Here is a 15,742-nt window from a genome sequence, read left to right as displayed (position 1 = left end):
AAGTCAACTGAAAACGCCCCTCAAAACTGAGCACTGACCTGTTTTCAATTTGCAGCTTTCACAAAATCCTAACTTCCATACACAATGAAGGGCGTGAACTCTACTTTATTTTTATGAACTCATGTTCATTAAACGCATACTAAGAAACTCAAATAGATCACATCTACTTAGAATTCAAATAAACGCATTCCAAGAAGTAAGGAAAATTCTAAACAGTTAACTCAACATACTCCTCTGAAGCAGTTTTAGCCGGTTCAACTCCCCTGAAGCAGTTTTAGCCGGTTTAACTTAACATACTTTTCTGAAGCAGTTTTAGCCGGTTTAACTTAACATACTTTTCTGAAGCAGTTTTAGCCGGTTTAACTTAACATACTTTTCTGAAGCAGTTTTAGCCGGTTTAACTTGCCGTCGCTGTTACTGTACACACTGCCTTCTGTTAGAGTCCGCTTCACATTCGCGGCATCTTTTCCTTTAGCAATGCTCGGAAATCCAATATGCTTTTCTGATGCACTTCGTTTCACGACACGCTCTACTGATTTTCTCGGTGACCCGTAGGAGAGGTCAACAATTGCGTCATCACTAAAGTCTGAATCTGATGAGTAGTCGTAATTTTCGCTCGGGGTATTTCCACCGGAAGTTACTAAACCCCCCGGGGAGTCACGAAGATCCGGAAGAGAAATAGAATTCTTCCTTTCTCTTTGTTTTCCTTTTTTTAGTTTTGCTTTGTCATCTTGCCTTGGTGTCGAATGTTTGACACTACTTGTATTTGAGTTAATGGCAGGAAGTGACGTTTCCATTTGCAAATTGTTATTGGATCTTCTGTGTTTCTTTCTTCTCAGTTTCGGTGACGTCAGGTAAAGATGAGGAGTTTCGTCATCAATATACGTTGATCTTGGTGTACATTTATCATTGTCCATCACAGAGTTATTTCTGGTTGCCAGTCTGAGTGCAGCCTCGTTCTGAGGTGAGAATGCGGGCGGAAGTACGGTTTTCCTCGTCTGTGGTTGGCGCTCCGTTTGATGGGACTGTAGTAGAGTATAAATTTCTCTCTTTTCTTGTTTGTTTGCGATGTCAATTGGTCTCTGGCCTGAAATACAAACAATGCATTCCAATATACATGTAGTATCTGACGTCATAGGAAAAGATTACCGTGAATGGGGGTCATTTTGGCGAGACGAGAAATTTTAGGGGTTTGGGGCGGATGGGAAACAAATCGTCAAAACAAACAAAAAACAAATTTCATATAAATAATGCACTTGTAAAATGAAATTGCGACAAAGATAAAGCGCGAATATTTCACACTCTTTTTTTTTTTAAAGAAATCGCTAAATATTTCCGACGCCAAACTTAGCCGATATACACTGGAGGTGTGGTAAACATGTATAGAATTTCATCGATTAACAGGTAAAGATAAGGTAATATTTATTTATTTGAAGTCGAGTTTAAGAACTAGAATCATTAATTAGCTCTTAAAGTAGAATCATTAATTAGCTCTTAAGAGCTATTTCCAATTACATAACACAAAATTAGAGATACAATACTGCTACACTATCACAAAGTCTCACATACAATGTAGAGTACACAGTACCAGAGTCTCTAAGTTGTCACGTGATCACATGTACAGGTACACAATTCTCTCTCTCTCTCTCTCTCTCTCTCTCTCTCTCTCTCTCTCTCTCGTTCGTATCACGTGATCTCTTTTATGGCATATAGAAACGGATTACCTGATTACTCGACACATTCAAGGTCGACAGATTCTGTTTTGTTTATTTGTTTGTTTGTCTGTTGGTTGGTTGGTATTGAAGTGACTTTGATAGATTTTGATCCATTTTGTAATTATAAACACTTATGAATAATATGATAATTTTCATCAGTACATGTATGGCTATTTGAGCTGTCCTCCATGTTTTAACTTGTTCATAAAAAAGAGAAAAAAGTAGTTTTATGCAAAAGTTGTTTTAAGAAAACGATCTTTTCAGGGAAGTTTAAGGAAGGACGTTTTGTCCATATTTTGTAATCCTGCAGTAGTTAGATAAAACGTCGGGGATACATCGAAATGGCGAGTTGAAAGTCACCGCAAGAGATTTTTTCTTTTCACGTAGACGCTTTTGAACAAATTCTGCCTCTTAAGAATAAGTGTAGTGGAAAACCATGTTAGAAATATTTTTACATTTTGCATAAATATTCTCAATTCTAATTAACCCCCCCCCCCCCATAAATATTCTCAATTCTAATCCCCCCCCCCCCCCAGAAAGCTGCAGTTTGTTATCGACGTGATCCAATAGAAATGGTAAGCGGTCACTAAAGGAAGACACGGTAGGCGATCACTAAAGGAAGACACGGTAGGCGATCACTTAAGGAATCGTCTTGTGAACAATGGGGATCACTGTGAGTAACGGGGGGGGGGGGGGGTCATTTTATGAACGAGAGGGGGTCGAAGTGTGAACAAGAGGAGGGGGAGTGAACATGAACCTACTCCAGATGAATATGATTACCCTTCGACCCAGGGCCAGGGATTCAAGGGTTGACTTTACAAAGAAACCGTTCCTCTAGACCCCCCCCCCTCCCCATTCCTATCGTTTGTTAAGGACTTTCGTTCACCCATAATTACAAAATGTATTTCCCAAACTATAGCTCGATTCTATCACAGATTTTGAGAATGTTACCATTGGTCCCCCTCAACTTAAACCGAATAGGTGGGGACGGATGGAGGTGAGGGTTGTTAAAGACAACACTACACTTAGCTCGGGACAGCGATTCACTTATACATGTGAACCAATCAATAAACTGTTACTCGGCCGTCGTACAGAGGATTCATTTACCATTGTATGATTACATACATGTAGGATAATCCGCGGGGATTAGCGATAAACACTTCCGCTATTTAAAAGATTGTTAAAGCCCGTTTGTAAAATAATTTTAGTTTAATAAAAGGTTTTATTCAGAGAGAGAGAGAGAGAGAGAGAGAGAGAGAGAGAGAGAGAGCAGCAGCAGCAGCAGCAGCAGCAATACGCCAGGTGACATAGTGAAGTGGTCCATTATACACAATTCTGTTACAAAGTTACAGAGATGAAAAAGTATGTACCCGTGCGATTCCATTTCAAAGTTACACAGGTGATAAAATAACTGCGTACTAGTAACTACAGGATCAGAGAACCTAAAGCGTCCAGCCTTTAATACAGCCTTGTTAATTAATGGTTAATTAATTATGTTTTGTTACCTGGCGCCAGCATCCGTGCACCAAAAGCACCCCATCGGGAATAACCTTTCGGTCTTTCATGGATTACTCTTGGTATGTACCTATATTTATATGTATGTACCTATATTCATATGTATATCATTATACCGAATAAACTTTTATTCATTTTATTGTACCTTTAATTAAGAAGTAAGGGAAGGAAACTTTAGAATCACGAGTGAGCGCGTTATCAGGAGTGGGGGTGTTATCAGGAGTGGGCGCGTTATCAGGAGTGGGGGCGTTATCAGGAGTGGGCGCGTTATCAGGAGTGGGGGCGTTATCACGAGCGGCATGGTATCAGGAGCGGGCGCGTGAATTGCTTGTACATGTATTACACCGAAAACATTGCAAGCACTGACAGGTGACCGTGAGGTTAAACAAGAACTGCTGACTGTGTTGTACAGTTGTGTCTGTTACATATATACCTACCAATACTGTTATAGACCTCTACTAGCAGGTGCCCGTTAGGGTGGTCTAATAGTCTCCTGACCGTCCGAAGATGCTGCACTTTTACAGCATGCGACAACACAGAGTTCCCGTCAAAATCGAACACTTCAATTCTCGTGGTGGGGTCACTGATCAGGTATTCCGATAATTCCTCTTTTCCGGCAATGCACGCGTGCATCAGCGCCGTGCGGCCGTGGGAATCTTGTAGATTTAAATCCGGGTCCTTTTCGAAAATGGCGTCGTATAGTTGAATGATTTCTACGTCACTGAGGTTGACGTAGCATAATTTCATCACCACGCTCTGGAGGTCGTGTGTGACGTCACGCCAGTTGACGTCAAAGCTGTCGTTTTCGACGATGCTTTTAATCGCATTGAAATCGCTCGACTGAAGAGCGAGCTGGAGAGTGGCTTGTAATTTCATTCCAAGCTCTTCATCTGTGAAGGTTTCAATCTCTCTGAAAAATAAAAAAAAAAATTAAAAAAAAACGTTCAAAAAAAATTCTAAACATCTATTTTAGACCCGATTTCATTTGCATAACCGGCGTATCCCGAATGCGCTGGTTAACCTTTGATGATTCTGTGTAATATTTCATTTGACTGTTTTTGGCCCGCCCCCAGCGTACGCCGAATGTGCAGGTCTTAGAAGAAGTGGTTTCAGGATATACAAAGCGCTGCTAGTGATTTCATTCAGAAATCACAATTTTCTGGGGCGGATCCAGAATTTCGCCTACTAGGAGAAATAGATAGACATGGAATTCTAAGGGTTTGAGGAACCCAGTGTTGGCCCCAAATGTAGCCATGATATCAATGGTGTTTTCATAAGAAATCATTGCCCCGAACTTTGAGAGGATTATAGCTGGTGCGTGGATAATGCAGTCCCGTCTGATTTATTCATTTTATATTGTTTAACGTTCCTCTTGAGAATATTTCACTCATATGGAGAAATCACCATTGTCGGTGAAGGGCTGCAAAAGATATAGGCTTATGCTCAGCTCGATGACCTTTGAGCAGGGACGGATCTTTATCGTCCCACACCTGCTGTAACACGGGGCCTCGGTTTTAGCAGTCTCATCAGAAGGACCGCCCCATTTAGTCACCTCTTCCGACAAGCAAGGGGTACTGAGGACCTATTCTAACCCGGATCCCCAAGGGATCAGTCCCGTCTGTAAACACAGCCACGATGGCTGGATGAAAAGCGTTGCTTAATTTAACTTTTATATTTACATTTCACTTTCATTTCTGTCGGGATATTCCCAGCGGTTAAAAAGGTAGTACTATATTTATCTAGATTCATACGCAAATTGTTCACATTCATGGAGAGATGGCTATCATTACAGCTGACAAACACTGGAACTATAACGATATGACTGTATAAAAATTGGATAAAAAAAATATACCATATCAGTATACTCCGACATATTTCAATATTGTGGTGATTTTTATTTCATCCATTCACGTAGGGGGGGGGGGGGGACACATTAGCGAATACATGAACAAATGAATTCCTTTCTCACAGCTGCCTGTCATCTTGGTATCGGATTTACTACTTCAATGATAAATAACACTTAAGGTATATAAACTTTTGTGTAAAAAAAAAAAATCAATTCAGAGGTTCTGAAGGAAGAGAAATTACATATTTGTCTTCACATACAAAAATATCTATATCTACATTATGCGATAAATAGAACCGATGTGTTTATTTTGATAAAATCTTAAAGTTTTGATTTTATCAATGGTTATGGTAAGTTACATTTAAAAAAAACCTATCATAGCAGCATATTTTTATATCAAAACAAATTTTCAGATACAGAGCTAATATTGATTTAATGTGGTACATTTCATATTGTACTAATCATAGATATTAATTTATAATATAATATGAGGTCACGTTACCTAGGCGTGGACTAAAACACTCACCTGCTCCCTGCTCACACATTCATCCTGCACCACACAACACACAATACGTGCGCCGATATAACCCGCAGACGGGGCTCAGAGGGGAATTTCTGCTGTACGAGAGATTAGTACGGATTAACGGATTAATGGTTAATAACTGAAGAAATTGATTATTAATTCCCTCTAGTTTAATCACCGGATCCTTCACAGCGAACACAAGCTTGTCAGGTGTGGGGTTTTTATTTTCTTTAAATACCGGTCACGTATCGGGGTCACGCAAGTCAAGAGATTCTCAAAATTTTCTGATCATCGTCATTATTATCGCAATCATTGTCAGCTTCCTTATCACCTTGACTTTCAGGAGAGAGAAGCAGACAGAGAGAGAGAGAGAGAGAGAGAGAGAGAGAGAGAGAGAGAGAGAGAGAGAGAGTCCCATTGGTCGATAGAGAGATTAATTAGAGCCGGCAGAGATATAAAACTCCATGCATTTTTAATCAGCCCTCCATCTCCCGCGCTGTGCGAATTAATGATGCGGATGGTCGGGTTTCTCTGGTTGCCACTTTTAATAATTGATAGATCACTTCACTTTATACCCGGGGGGAGGTACAGAGGATTCAACAGCGTCCTGTTATAGTCAAGTCCAAAGCTGAATTAATGTAGACAATACCGGGGGGGGGGGGGGGGGGGGGGGGTCTGATTTTCTATATATTATCATAGCAGACAGAAAGTGTCGGGTTTTCATCATTCGATCAGCTGTGCTAGGTAAGAGTCTGACTGGCCTCTCACGAAGGGCTCAGACACTTGGTTAGCGAAGATATCCGCTATTGAAATCTTAGTTTCACATATAACATCTCTATCTATTTATCTCTGTTTATTTATTCATCTCTTTATCGATATCTAATAATCTATATATCTCGTTAACTATCTATCTATCTATCTATCTATATATATATATAATTATATATATTATATTATATTTCTTATCTGCTTCTCTATCTATCTCTGTGTATATTTCTATTTATCTACTTCTCTATCTATCTGTGTATATCTCTATTCATCTATTTCTTTATCTATCTATTCATGCTGTTTATCTATCACACAAATTGGATTTCATTCCACGTGACGATCTAGTTTACATTTTTACAAAGAAAACAAAACGCGACTGTAAAACGACAACTTACGATTCCGCCTCTGAAATCACCCCCTCTCTCTGCGGCCTGGTTAAAGGGTTCATCTCAAAACCTGGGGTGAAAACTGCTTAGAAAGGACACCACATCTTGCGATTTTTCATTTTACATATTCCTTCCGGTCAGCTGAATATGAGAGAGAAAATCAGATTTCCTAAACTGTGGCAGACACTGCATTAAACTCCAGGAGAGAAATTAATCGATGTCGGAGCAGCACATAAAAATCAGCGAGGCCCGCGAATCGGAACGAGCATCTACCCGGCTACAAATAGTACGAAGTACACTAACGGGGTGCTGGAATATTATAACTCTCGAAATATATTAATATACAAAACCCTGTGTTTGAAACTGATTAAATTACTCGGTGTTAAAAATATCAAAGAACTGATTAATTTTGGAAAATATCTACAATATGCAACAACACGACATACCCACGCAAAAAATATTGTGTACATAAAAAAAATAGAGTCATCTGGTTCATCCCCACTTAGCTACCATTCTGAAATTGTTATTTCCACTTGGCTAATTGTGATTTTCACACCTGTGAAGTCGCTGTGTCTAGCCTGATTATAGACGCACCTGTAATTATCGGCCGGCTTCACGACGTTGCTTTATCACACTTCATTATCGATATACGTCTGATTTTCAAATTTCATCAAATGCTTTTATTTATTAGGTTATTGATATCAATTTTTGACATGTTATAGTCATCAATTTCATTTAAGAAAATTTAAAGTCAACCTTTAATTAAAAATCTAATTTATATTTAATATACTAACTTCATTCATCAAATGTAGTAATCAATGAATCTTAATGAATGAATTAATTCAAAAGATAAAATAAAAATAAAATAAAACTTGTGTTTCCCCCCTTTAACACTGTGTAAAACAGGTTATGCACGGAGGCCACGCAGATGTGAAAATCACAATTTCAAAATTGTAAAAATTGTCAGCCCTGTTAAAGACCTACACGTACTTATCCTGAGAAAATAAGTGCCATTTTTGAAATTACTTTTATTAATGAATAATGACTATCTTGTAATTAAAACGATTATGTGAGTATAGGATTTAGTTCTCACATGACTTCGATCTCGATCATATATAATTTTATAAAGCCCAATGGCTTGTGACAACTTCGTGATTAAGATTTGACCAGAGACATACATGTGTAACAGATATTAGCAACTTTCTTAAGTCTCGTCTTATCTCGCGGTCCCCTGTTTTGGGGAGTAAAAATGCACACAGATTTAAATGACGTATACCAACATAAGAATGAAAGAAATCAAGTTCAAACCTTCCAAAAGCTATCCCTAAAACATTAAAGATACAATATTTTCAGATGTTTCACTTCAAAGTAAAATGAAAGTGAAGTTTCAAAAGGTGACACATGATCAAAACTCGGGAAAATTGGCGAGATTTCAGAATATGTTTACGATTTGCCTACTTTTCTGTTGATAGTATATTTGTTGATTATTTTAATCATTTCAAAACTTGTGTTCGATTTCAATTTATGACTAAATCAGCATCAATTTATCAAGTCAATATCTAATAATCTATAGGTGGAACCGTCACATAAACATGCCGCCGCATTTATTGCTTATCTCCGTTATATGTCTCTGATTTGATATATATCTAAATCTCTCATTTGATACATCTAAATCTCTGATTTGATACATCTATACCTCCAAATTTCTGATGCATCTAAATTTTATTTAGTAGAAGTAATAACACACGCAGTTGGGCGTCTCTACAAAGAAATTTGTTCGCCCCTGGCAACATTTATGCTTCTCAGTCGGTCGATTATTTCAAACACTGCGCCACATAAAGTGTCTGTCGCCGGTAGGAGGCCGTGTGGCGGACTGAAGCCACATAAAGTCTCTGTCGCCGGTAGAAGGCCGTGTGGCGGACTGAAGCCACATAAAGTCTCTGTCGCCGGTAGAAGGCCGTGTGGCGGACTGAAGCCACATAAAGTCTCTGTCGCCGGTAGGAGGCCGTGTGGCGGACTGAAGCCACATAAAGTCTCTGTCGCCGGTAGAAGGCCGTGTGGCGGACTGAAGCCACATAAAGTGTCTGTCGCCGGTAGAAGGCCGTGTGGCAATATGATGAACGTCATCCAGAACTATAAATGCGGTACAAGACTGGTGGAGTAATCCATCCACAAATGAGGAACTACAGACAGACGGACAGACATCGTCAGGGAGATATTCAGGTGATGAACTGTGCAGATGCTCTCCCATCTTCTTCATTGCTGTGTCCCAGTACTTTAATGTTGAAGTCAGTAAGTGTTTTGTTGTTTAATTTAAACTTTCTGACAGTGATGATAATTCATGTAAACATCTTGTGCGTGTATATTTATTACATTGCGTGTATATTTATGATGGAATGTTTAACTAGACATCTATATATGAGAATGAAAACTTTTTCCATGCAATAAAATGTGTTATAATGTATTTCTTATTGTGTTACACAGAAAACTGGTTCTCTTTTCACGCATGAAGGAGGAACAAAAGTGTCTTAAGGAGGTATGCTACACCAAAAAAAATTTGATGTAGATGAAAAGTGGAGGATATATATATACAACAATATTTTGAAGTTGAAAATTTTCAAATTTACTTTATTTTGTCAAAAAATACAGTTTTAGTAGAAGGTAATCTGAATTTTTTTTTAAAACCCCTGCTGGACTCGAACCTGCGACCTACAGTTCAGTAGTCGGTATTCTAACCTACTGAGCTACTCGACTAGGTATTTAAATGGAAACGGAAAAGTCCAATACTGCTGATATAGATTTTTTCATCCATGTTTTTAAAGGAAGTCAGCCATTATGACGATGTAGAGTACTACCTTAATGACTGACTAGCCGCGTTACATTTGTACGACCTTGAACGCAGCCCAGAAGTCCGTCTCGCCACACGTGACATGAAAATCAGATGACTTTGACTACGGATAACTCCTTTCACCTGATCAGGATACCATATAGCGGGTTTTTTTTCCGCGGGGTGCTAAATTTGACTTATTTTAGCGGTTTGATAGCTTTCCGCCAAAATTTCACTCGCCAAATATGCACCCAGTGGCGACTTCAGTACATGCAAGAGAGATAACTTCATTCTCCGCCAAAATTTATTCCGCTAAAATTATTAGCATACCTTTGAGCCAGCAAATCGCCAAATTTTAGACCCGCGGAAAAACCCCGCTATATGGTACATGGCTCACGGTGGGTATGACCGGTCGACAGGGGATGTTTACTCCTCTTAGGCACCTGATCACACCGCTGGTTTGTCTATTTTGTATTGCTTATAAGTTTTACATTATGACCCCTGGGTCGAGGCCTCTGCTGGTGGACTGTTAGTCCCCGAGGGTCTCTACAGCCCAGTAGCTAAGTACTTCGTTACTAGCTTGAAAATACGGATGTATATTTAATTGCTGTTATAAAATTTAGAAATTCATTTCAAAATTAAGGATTATCTCCCTCATGCATAGCTCTTATCCTTGGACGAATTTGGCTCCACTTGTTTGGCACGCTGTTTTTGGCTATATTTAGATCTAAAACTTCAGTTATTTCGGATTTCAAACATTTCGGTTGAGTATCACTGAAGAGACATTATTTGTCGAAATGCGCATCTGGTGCATCAAAATTGGTACCGTATAAGTTTTACATTATAGGAGTTATGAGATTTATCACTGGTCGTTATCTTCACCTTTTATGACAGATTCGCCACACATGACAAGGAAATCAGATGTCAGAAGATATGTGTGCCCTCTTTAGATCCTAGATTTAACACGAAGTCTGTTGATATACGTGATCAAAACATCTGTGGAAGTTTTATTGCACTTTATTGAAATGCGGGAACAAGCATGACAGGGACTAAATGTCACTAAACAAAAAACATACAAGAAGCATGACAGGGACTAAATGTCACTAAACATAAAACATGACAGGGACTAAATGTCACTAAACATACAACATACATTGCAGACACTAAATGATACTAATCATAGAATTTTAGCACGCGTTAATACAGTGTAACCGAACCCGCCCGCAAACAGACGTTTTTACAGACGCGTTAATAGTGTAACTGAACCCGCCCACAGACGTTTTTACAGACGCGTCTGAAAGTCATCTTCCATTGCTTCGGCGGAAAGCCCCCCCCCCCCCCCCCCCCCCGTTAAAATTTACAGATCCTTTAAGTCTAGTTTTGGAAAATGCTGAGCAAGACCGATCCATCTTAAAGAATCTATGGCTGGCATTTTATGCCAACAGCAGTTAATGTATTTCAAATGAAATGTAAATGGATACAACGATAAACTAAATGCAAACTACTATAGGAGGGGCGGATAATATAACACAGAAACACATGTAATCGTGAAAATTAACGGTTAATATCACAAAGGAACACATGTAATCGTGAAAATTAGGAATGCATTGGTTTCAATACAAAGCACAAGTTCCTAAAACCAAGAATTATCTGCCCTTACAACGGTTCCTAAAATAATAAGTTATCTGTCCTTTACAACGGTTCCTAAAATAACGAGTTATCTGTCCTTTACAACGGTTCCCAAAAACTATAATTAACTGCCCTGTACAATGGTTCCTAAAATAATAAGAAGTATAAGCCCTTTGTAATGGTTCCTAAAATAACAAGAATTATCTGCCCCTTACAACGGTTCCTAAAACAAGAATTATCTGCACTTTGCAATGGTTCCTAAAATGACAAGAGTTTTCTGCCCTTTATAATGGTTCTTAATAATGACAAATGACTTATTTGCAAAAGCACAATAACAATTATTGGCAAAGGCCCATATCACAGAATGAAATTCAATGTGTTAACTAGAATACTCTACATTACATTAATATACACTGCCTTCTGATTCATTTTCCATAGACAGCATTTCAATATGGACAGCACCCCCCATCCCCCAACATGAACATCTGAATTCAACTTTCACAAATTCATATATACATGCAACAAATCCTGAACATGAGAGTGTACAGAACTCAAACATCAGTTTTCTCAAGTGATGGATTTTCCCCATTTAAGGTATATATATTGGATGGTGGGATTTTTGTAATCATGGTATCATTTTGAAGGGTTTATTAAATATATAAACACATTTACAAAAGTTGGCCTACTACTTGATTAATTTCACCTTGCATGTTACACTGAAGTGTAAAGTGTGAAGTGTAAAGTGTGAGGTGTAAAGTGTAGAGTGTGAAGTGTAAAGTGTACAGTGTAGTGTGTAAAGTGTGAAGTGTAGTGTGTAAAGTGTGTAGTGTAAAGTGTGTAGTGTGAAGTGTAAAGTGTGAAGTAAAGTGTGTAGTGTAAAGTGTGTAGTGTGAAGTAAAGTGTGTAGTGTAAAGTGTGTAGTGTAAAGTGTGAAGTATAAAGTGTAAAGTGTGAAGTAAAGTGTGAAGTGTAAAGTGTGAAGTGTAAAGTGTAAAGTGTGAAGTGTAAAGTGTGAAGTGTAGTGTGTAAAGTGTGTACTGTAACGTGTGTAGTGTGAAGTGTAAAGTGTGAAGTAAAGTGTGTAGTGTAAAGTGTGTAGTGTGAAGTAAAGTGTGAAATGTAAAGTGTGAAGTGTAAAGTGTGAAGTGTAAAGTGTGAAGTGTAAAGTGTGAAGTAAAGTGTGAAGTGTAAAGTGTGAAGTGTGAAGTATAAAGTGTAAAGTGTGAAGTGTAAAGTGTGAAGTGTGAAGTAAAGTGTGAAGTGTAAAGTGTGAAGTGTAAAGTGTGAAGTGTAAAGTGTGAAGTGTAAAGTGTAAAGTGTAGTGTGTAAAGTGTGAAGTGTAAAGTGTAAAGGGAAGAGCATGCTTATAACAATACTTCTACAAGAAAGGCATTTTTCATTATCACAAACCACGGCCAATATGTACAATCCTCTCCCATTTCAAAAAATCTACATGTGGACTCCGGACTGTGCATTTCAATACAAATCTCTTTGTAAAAAGTTACACGAACTTTTGCATCATTAACCGCAGATATTTTAAGAAAATTAGATTTTTAATTTTTTTTTTAACAAGGGCAGATAACTCGTCTAAAAATTTTAAGTCCAAAAAGATGACTTCTAATTATTTTTCTAGTCATGTGAACTTGGATTATTTCATTTTCAACTGTATTTAACAATAAACATTTATTTTGACTTAAATCATTCAAAACTGTTCTATCTTCTTTCATTAAATACATTGGCTATCTTAACACAAGTGTTTGAGTGATGTACAGTAAAACATTGTTATAGTGAACACACTTATAATGAATTCATGCTTACAGCGAAATGATTTTTATTCTTCATATAAACTTATTGGATATAAAGAATTACGTTTATAACGCATTAAAATTGTTCATCCCCACCACGTCACAATTAGCGTGTTTTAATGTAAACAGGCCGTACTGTAGTATATCAAACACAAATGTTCGGAGTGGTGATGTCTGCTGTAAACAGGCCGTACTGTAATACCTAATTCAAAGCGAAAGAGACATCAAAGAAAATCAAACAAAACAAAATAGTAAACTAAATAAAGCGATCAGCTGTACCCATACAATACTTAATAATCAGCTTTCATTACAACAGATTTGTAAGTAGATAAGTCTTATATAATAAATCATATGGAAAAAGCCTTCTACAATAAATTATAAGGGAAAAGTAAAATAAAAAAATTACATAAATACACAACTCAATAGGCAAGAATTTGTGACGGATTATGGTGACCAATTTCCATGCTTTTCTTTTCTAAGGCCAAATTAAAATCTATGTGTGTTTCTGGTTTCTTGATCCAATCAACTCCTTAAAGATTTTATTGACAATACACGTAAATATAAATGTAATAAAAATCTGCAATTTTCAAATTAGAAATTTTATTCTTTTTGCATTTGAGTTTCTTTAACTTATATTTTGACTACTATTGATCTTCAATATGTTTAAAAAGTATATATAGACATGTATTCAAAGTGTATCAAAAACTAGGATTTCAAATAAAATGTTTTAACAAAATGAAATGTTTAATCTACCTATTTTGGGGGGAGTGAAATAGGAAACACACATATATTTTACATTGGGCCTAAGATATTAATGGAAACGAAATGACAGCCACTACCGATAAAATCGATTGTTACTGTAAACAAAATTCTCAACAAGTTAATCCCCAAAAATTAAAGAGACTTTCATTTTACATAGACAGTCCAACATATCGGGATTAGTCAGGTTTCACTGTATTCAATCCCACATATCTGGATTAGTCAGGTTTCACTGTATTCCGGCCAACCTATCCGGATTGGTCAGGTTTCACTGTATTCAGTACAACATATTCGGATTAGTCAGGTTTCACTGTATCTAGTTTACACCAATGTGACTTAAGTATCATGATTCAGTTTACCAACATGAAAACAAAATGAAAAAAAATAATAATGTGAGTACATGGGCCGACCCTGATCTTATGAGAGAATTTTGGCTGTAATAGTGTGTGATAATTTTGTGTATAGTAAATACCAACTTCAAAATAGATGGAAAAAAAACAAACAACAACGAACAACTGACATCATCACAATATTTCAATCTAAAATGAAAATAAGTTTATGACAAAAAAAAAAAGAACAATAAAAAAATATATTAACAACAGAATTAGGCACAATAAACGCATGGTGTTAAACTCACTGTATCAAAACACACCCACACAAAAAGAATTTGATCACAACAATTATATTATTATACTTATACCTTAACTATACAAAGGGAATGTGTTGACAGTACGAACACATATATAACATACTTACAGGGGTTCCAAAATTTCAAGTTTTTAACTGTAGGCAAAATCTGAAGTCCTTATACATAGCAGACAAAACAAAAGCTCTGATACAACAGAGTGTGCTGAGAATGGGTGTAAAACATAGGGTAGCTATCCTCATACTGTTAAATATCATAAAGCTATCATCATATACGATATAATTTATTTCCAGTTTTTCCTGTTAAAGATCACATGACTTGTTCTGTAAAGATCACATGACTTGTTCAGCAAAGATCACATGACTTGTTCTGTAAAGATCACATGACCTGTCCCTACCTGTTTTCATATGTTCATCAGGCAATAAAGCGGGGGAAAAAAATCAACATTTCCAGCATGGCTATTTAGAGAATCAAAGGTCATGACAATCTACATACCAAAGTTCTTTCATCAAGGTCAAGTTCTCTTATCAAGGTCAAGGCCAAAGTTCTCTCACCAAGATAAGTTTCTCTCAATGCCTGATAAGCTGCACTTAAATCGATCGAGCATTCTGTGGATTGGGTTTAATTGAACTAGAAAAATGTTTGTGAATTACTTAATTAAACTCAGTATTTATATAAAATAAGAAATCGTAATCTATTCTATAATTACAATGTTTTCATATATATATATACACCAGTATTTTGTTGAAATATTGCTCAAACAAGTAAATTAACATATAATGGAATAAAATTCCTAAACACAGATATTATACAATGTAGGCTGATGACAAAAACAATGAAAGAATAGTAACAGATTGGAAGCAGTGGAAACCTACAATTAAAATCTCCCTCAGATTTATTGCGTGTTTTTGTTCTCACCTGGCGACAACTTCAGCTACAGTATATAGGCTTTATAACCAAATTAGTCATTTGAGAATGGTGTCATGTTTGAATCTAGGGTAAATACTACTACAAAAAATAAAATGCTTCGAGAGTTCTTGTCTGCCTGTCAACCCCGTCTACTTCATTTCCATAGCTTCCGCGATTTTCCCAACCAGCCACTGAAATAACGAAAACAATTTTTTAAGCTTCAATATCAACGATTAAGTACTGTACACAGGGTTTGCCCCCATCTTCTTTTCACCCTTGATGTCAGTGGAAAATTTAAAATTATGTCAAACTATTTTCTCTACAGTGCTTGAAAGTGAACAAAGGTGAAGAAAGCAAATCCACAGGGTGAAAATGCCCCTGTGTACAGTATCAACAGTAATACATTATATCTAG

The 15,742-nt window shown here is 37.1% G+C and overlaps 2 protein-coding genes across 9 annotated transcripts in view; both read right to left on the bottom strand.

The window, feature by feature from the left end:
* Nucleotides 1-3: 3 nt before the first annotated feature.
* LOC125662625 (uncharacterized) lies at nt 4-4,160 on the bottom strand (the record flags this gene model as incomplete). Its single annotated transcript, XM_048894907.2, has 2 exons — nt 4-1,087; nt 3,668-4,160. Coding segments are annotated over 2 exons (1,221 nt in total), but the record flags the coding sequence as incomplete, so codon positions are not given.
* A 6,419-nt stretch (nt 4,161-10,579) lies between these two features.
* LOC125662074 (intermembrane lipid transfer protein VPS13A-like) overlaps nt 10,580-15,742 on the bottom strand; it is a 194,987-nt gene continuing 189,824 nt past the window's right edge. For all 8 annotated transcript variants that reach the window (XM_056147820.1, XM_056147826.1, XM_056147822.1 and 5 more), the window contains one exon: nt 10,580-15,519. In XM_056147820.1, coding sequence (XP_056003795.1) covers nt 15,478-15,519 — 42 coding nt within the window. In that variant the 3' untranslated portion in view covers nt 10,580-15,477. The remainder of the gene's footprint in view (nt 15,520-15,742) is intronic.

Source organism: Ostrea edulis, chromosome 8 (genome assembly GCF_947568905.1).
Source record: "Ostrea edulis chromosome 8, xbOstEdul1.1, whole genome shotgun sequence".
NCBI classification, from domain to species: Eukaryota; Metazoa; Mollusca; class Bivalvia; order Ostreida; family Ostreidae; genus Ostrea; species Ostrea edulis.
This window is presented reverse-complemented; position numbering and strand designations above follow the sequence as displayed.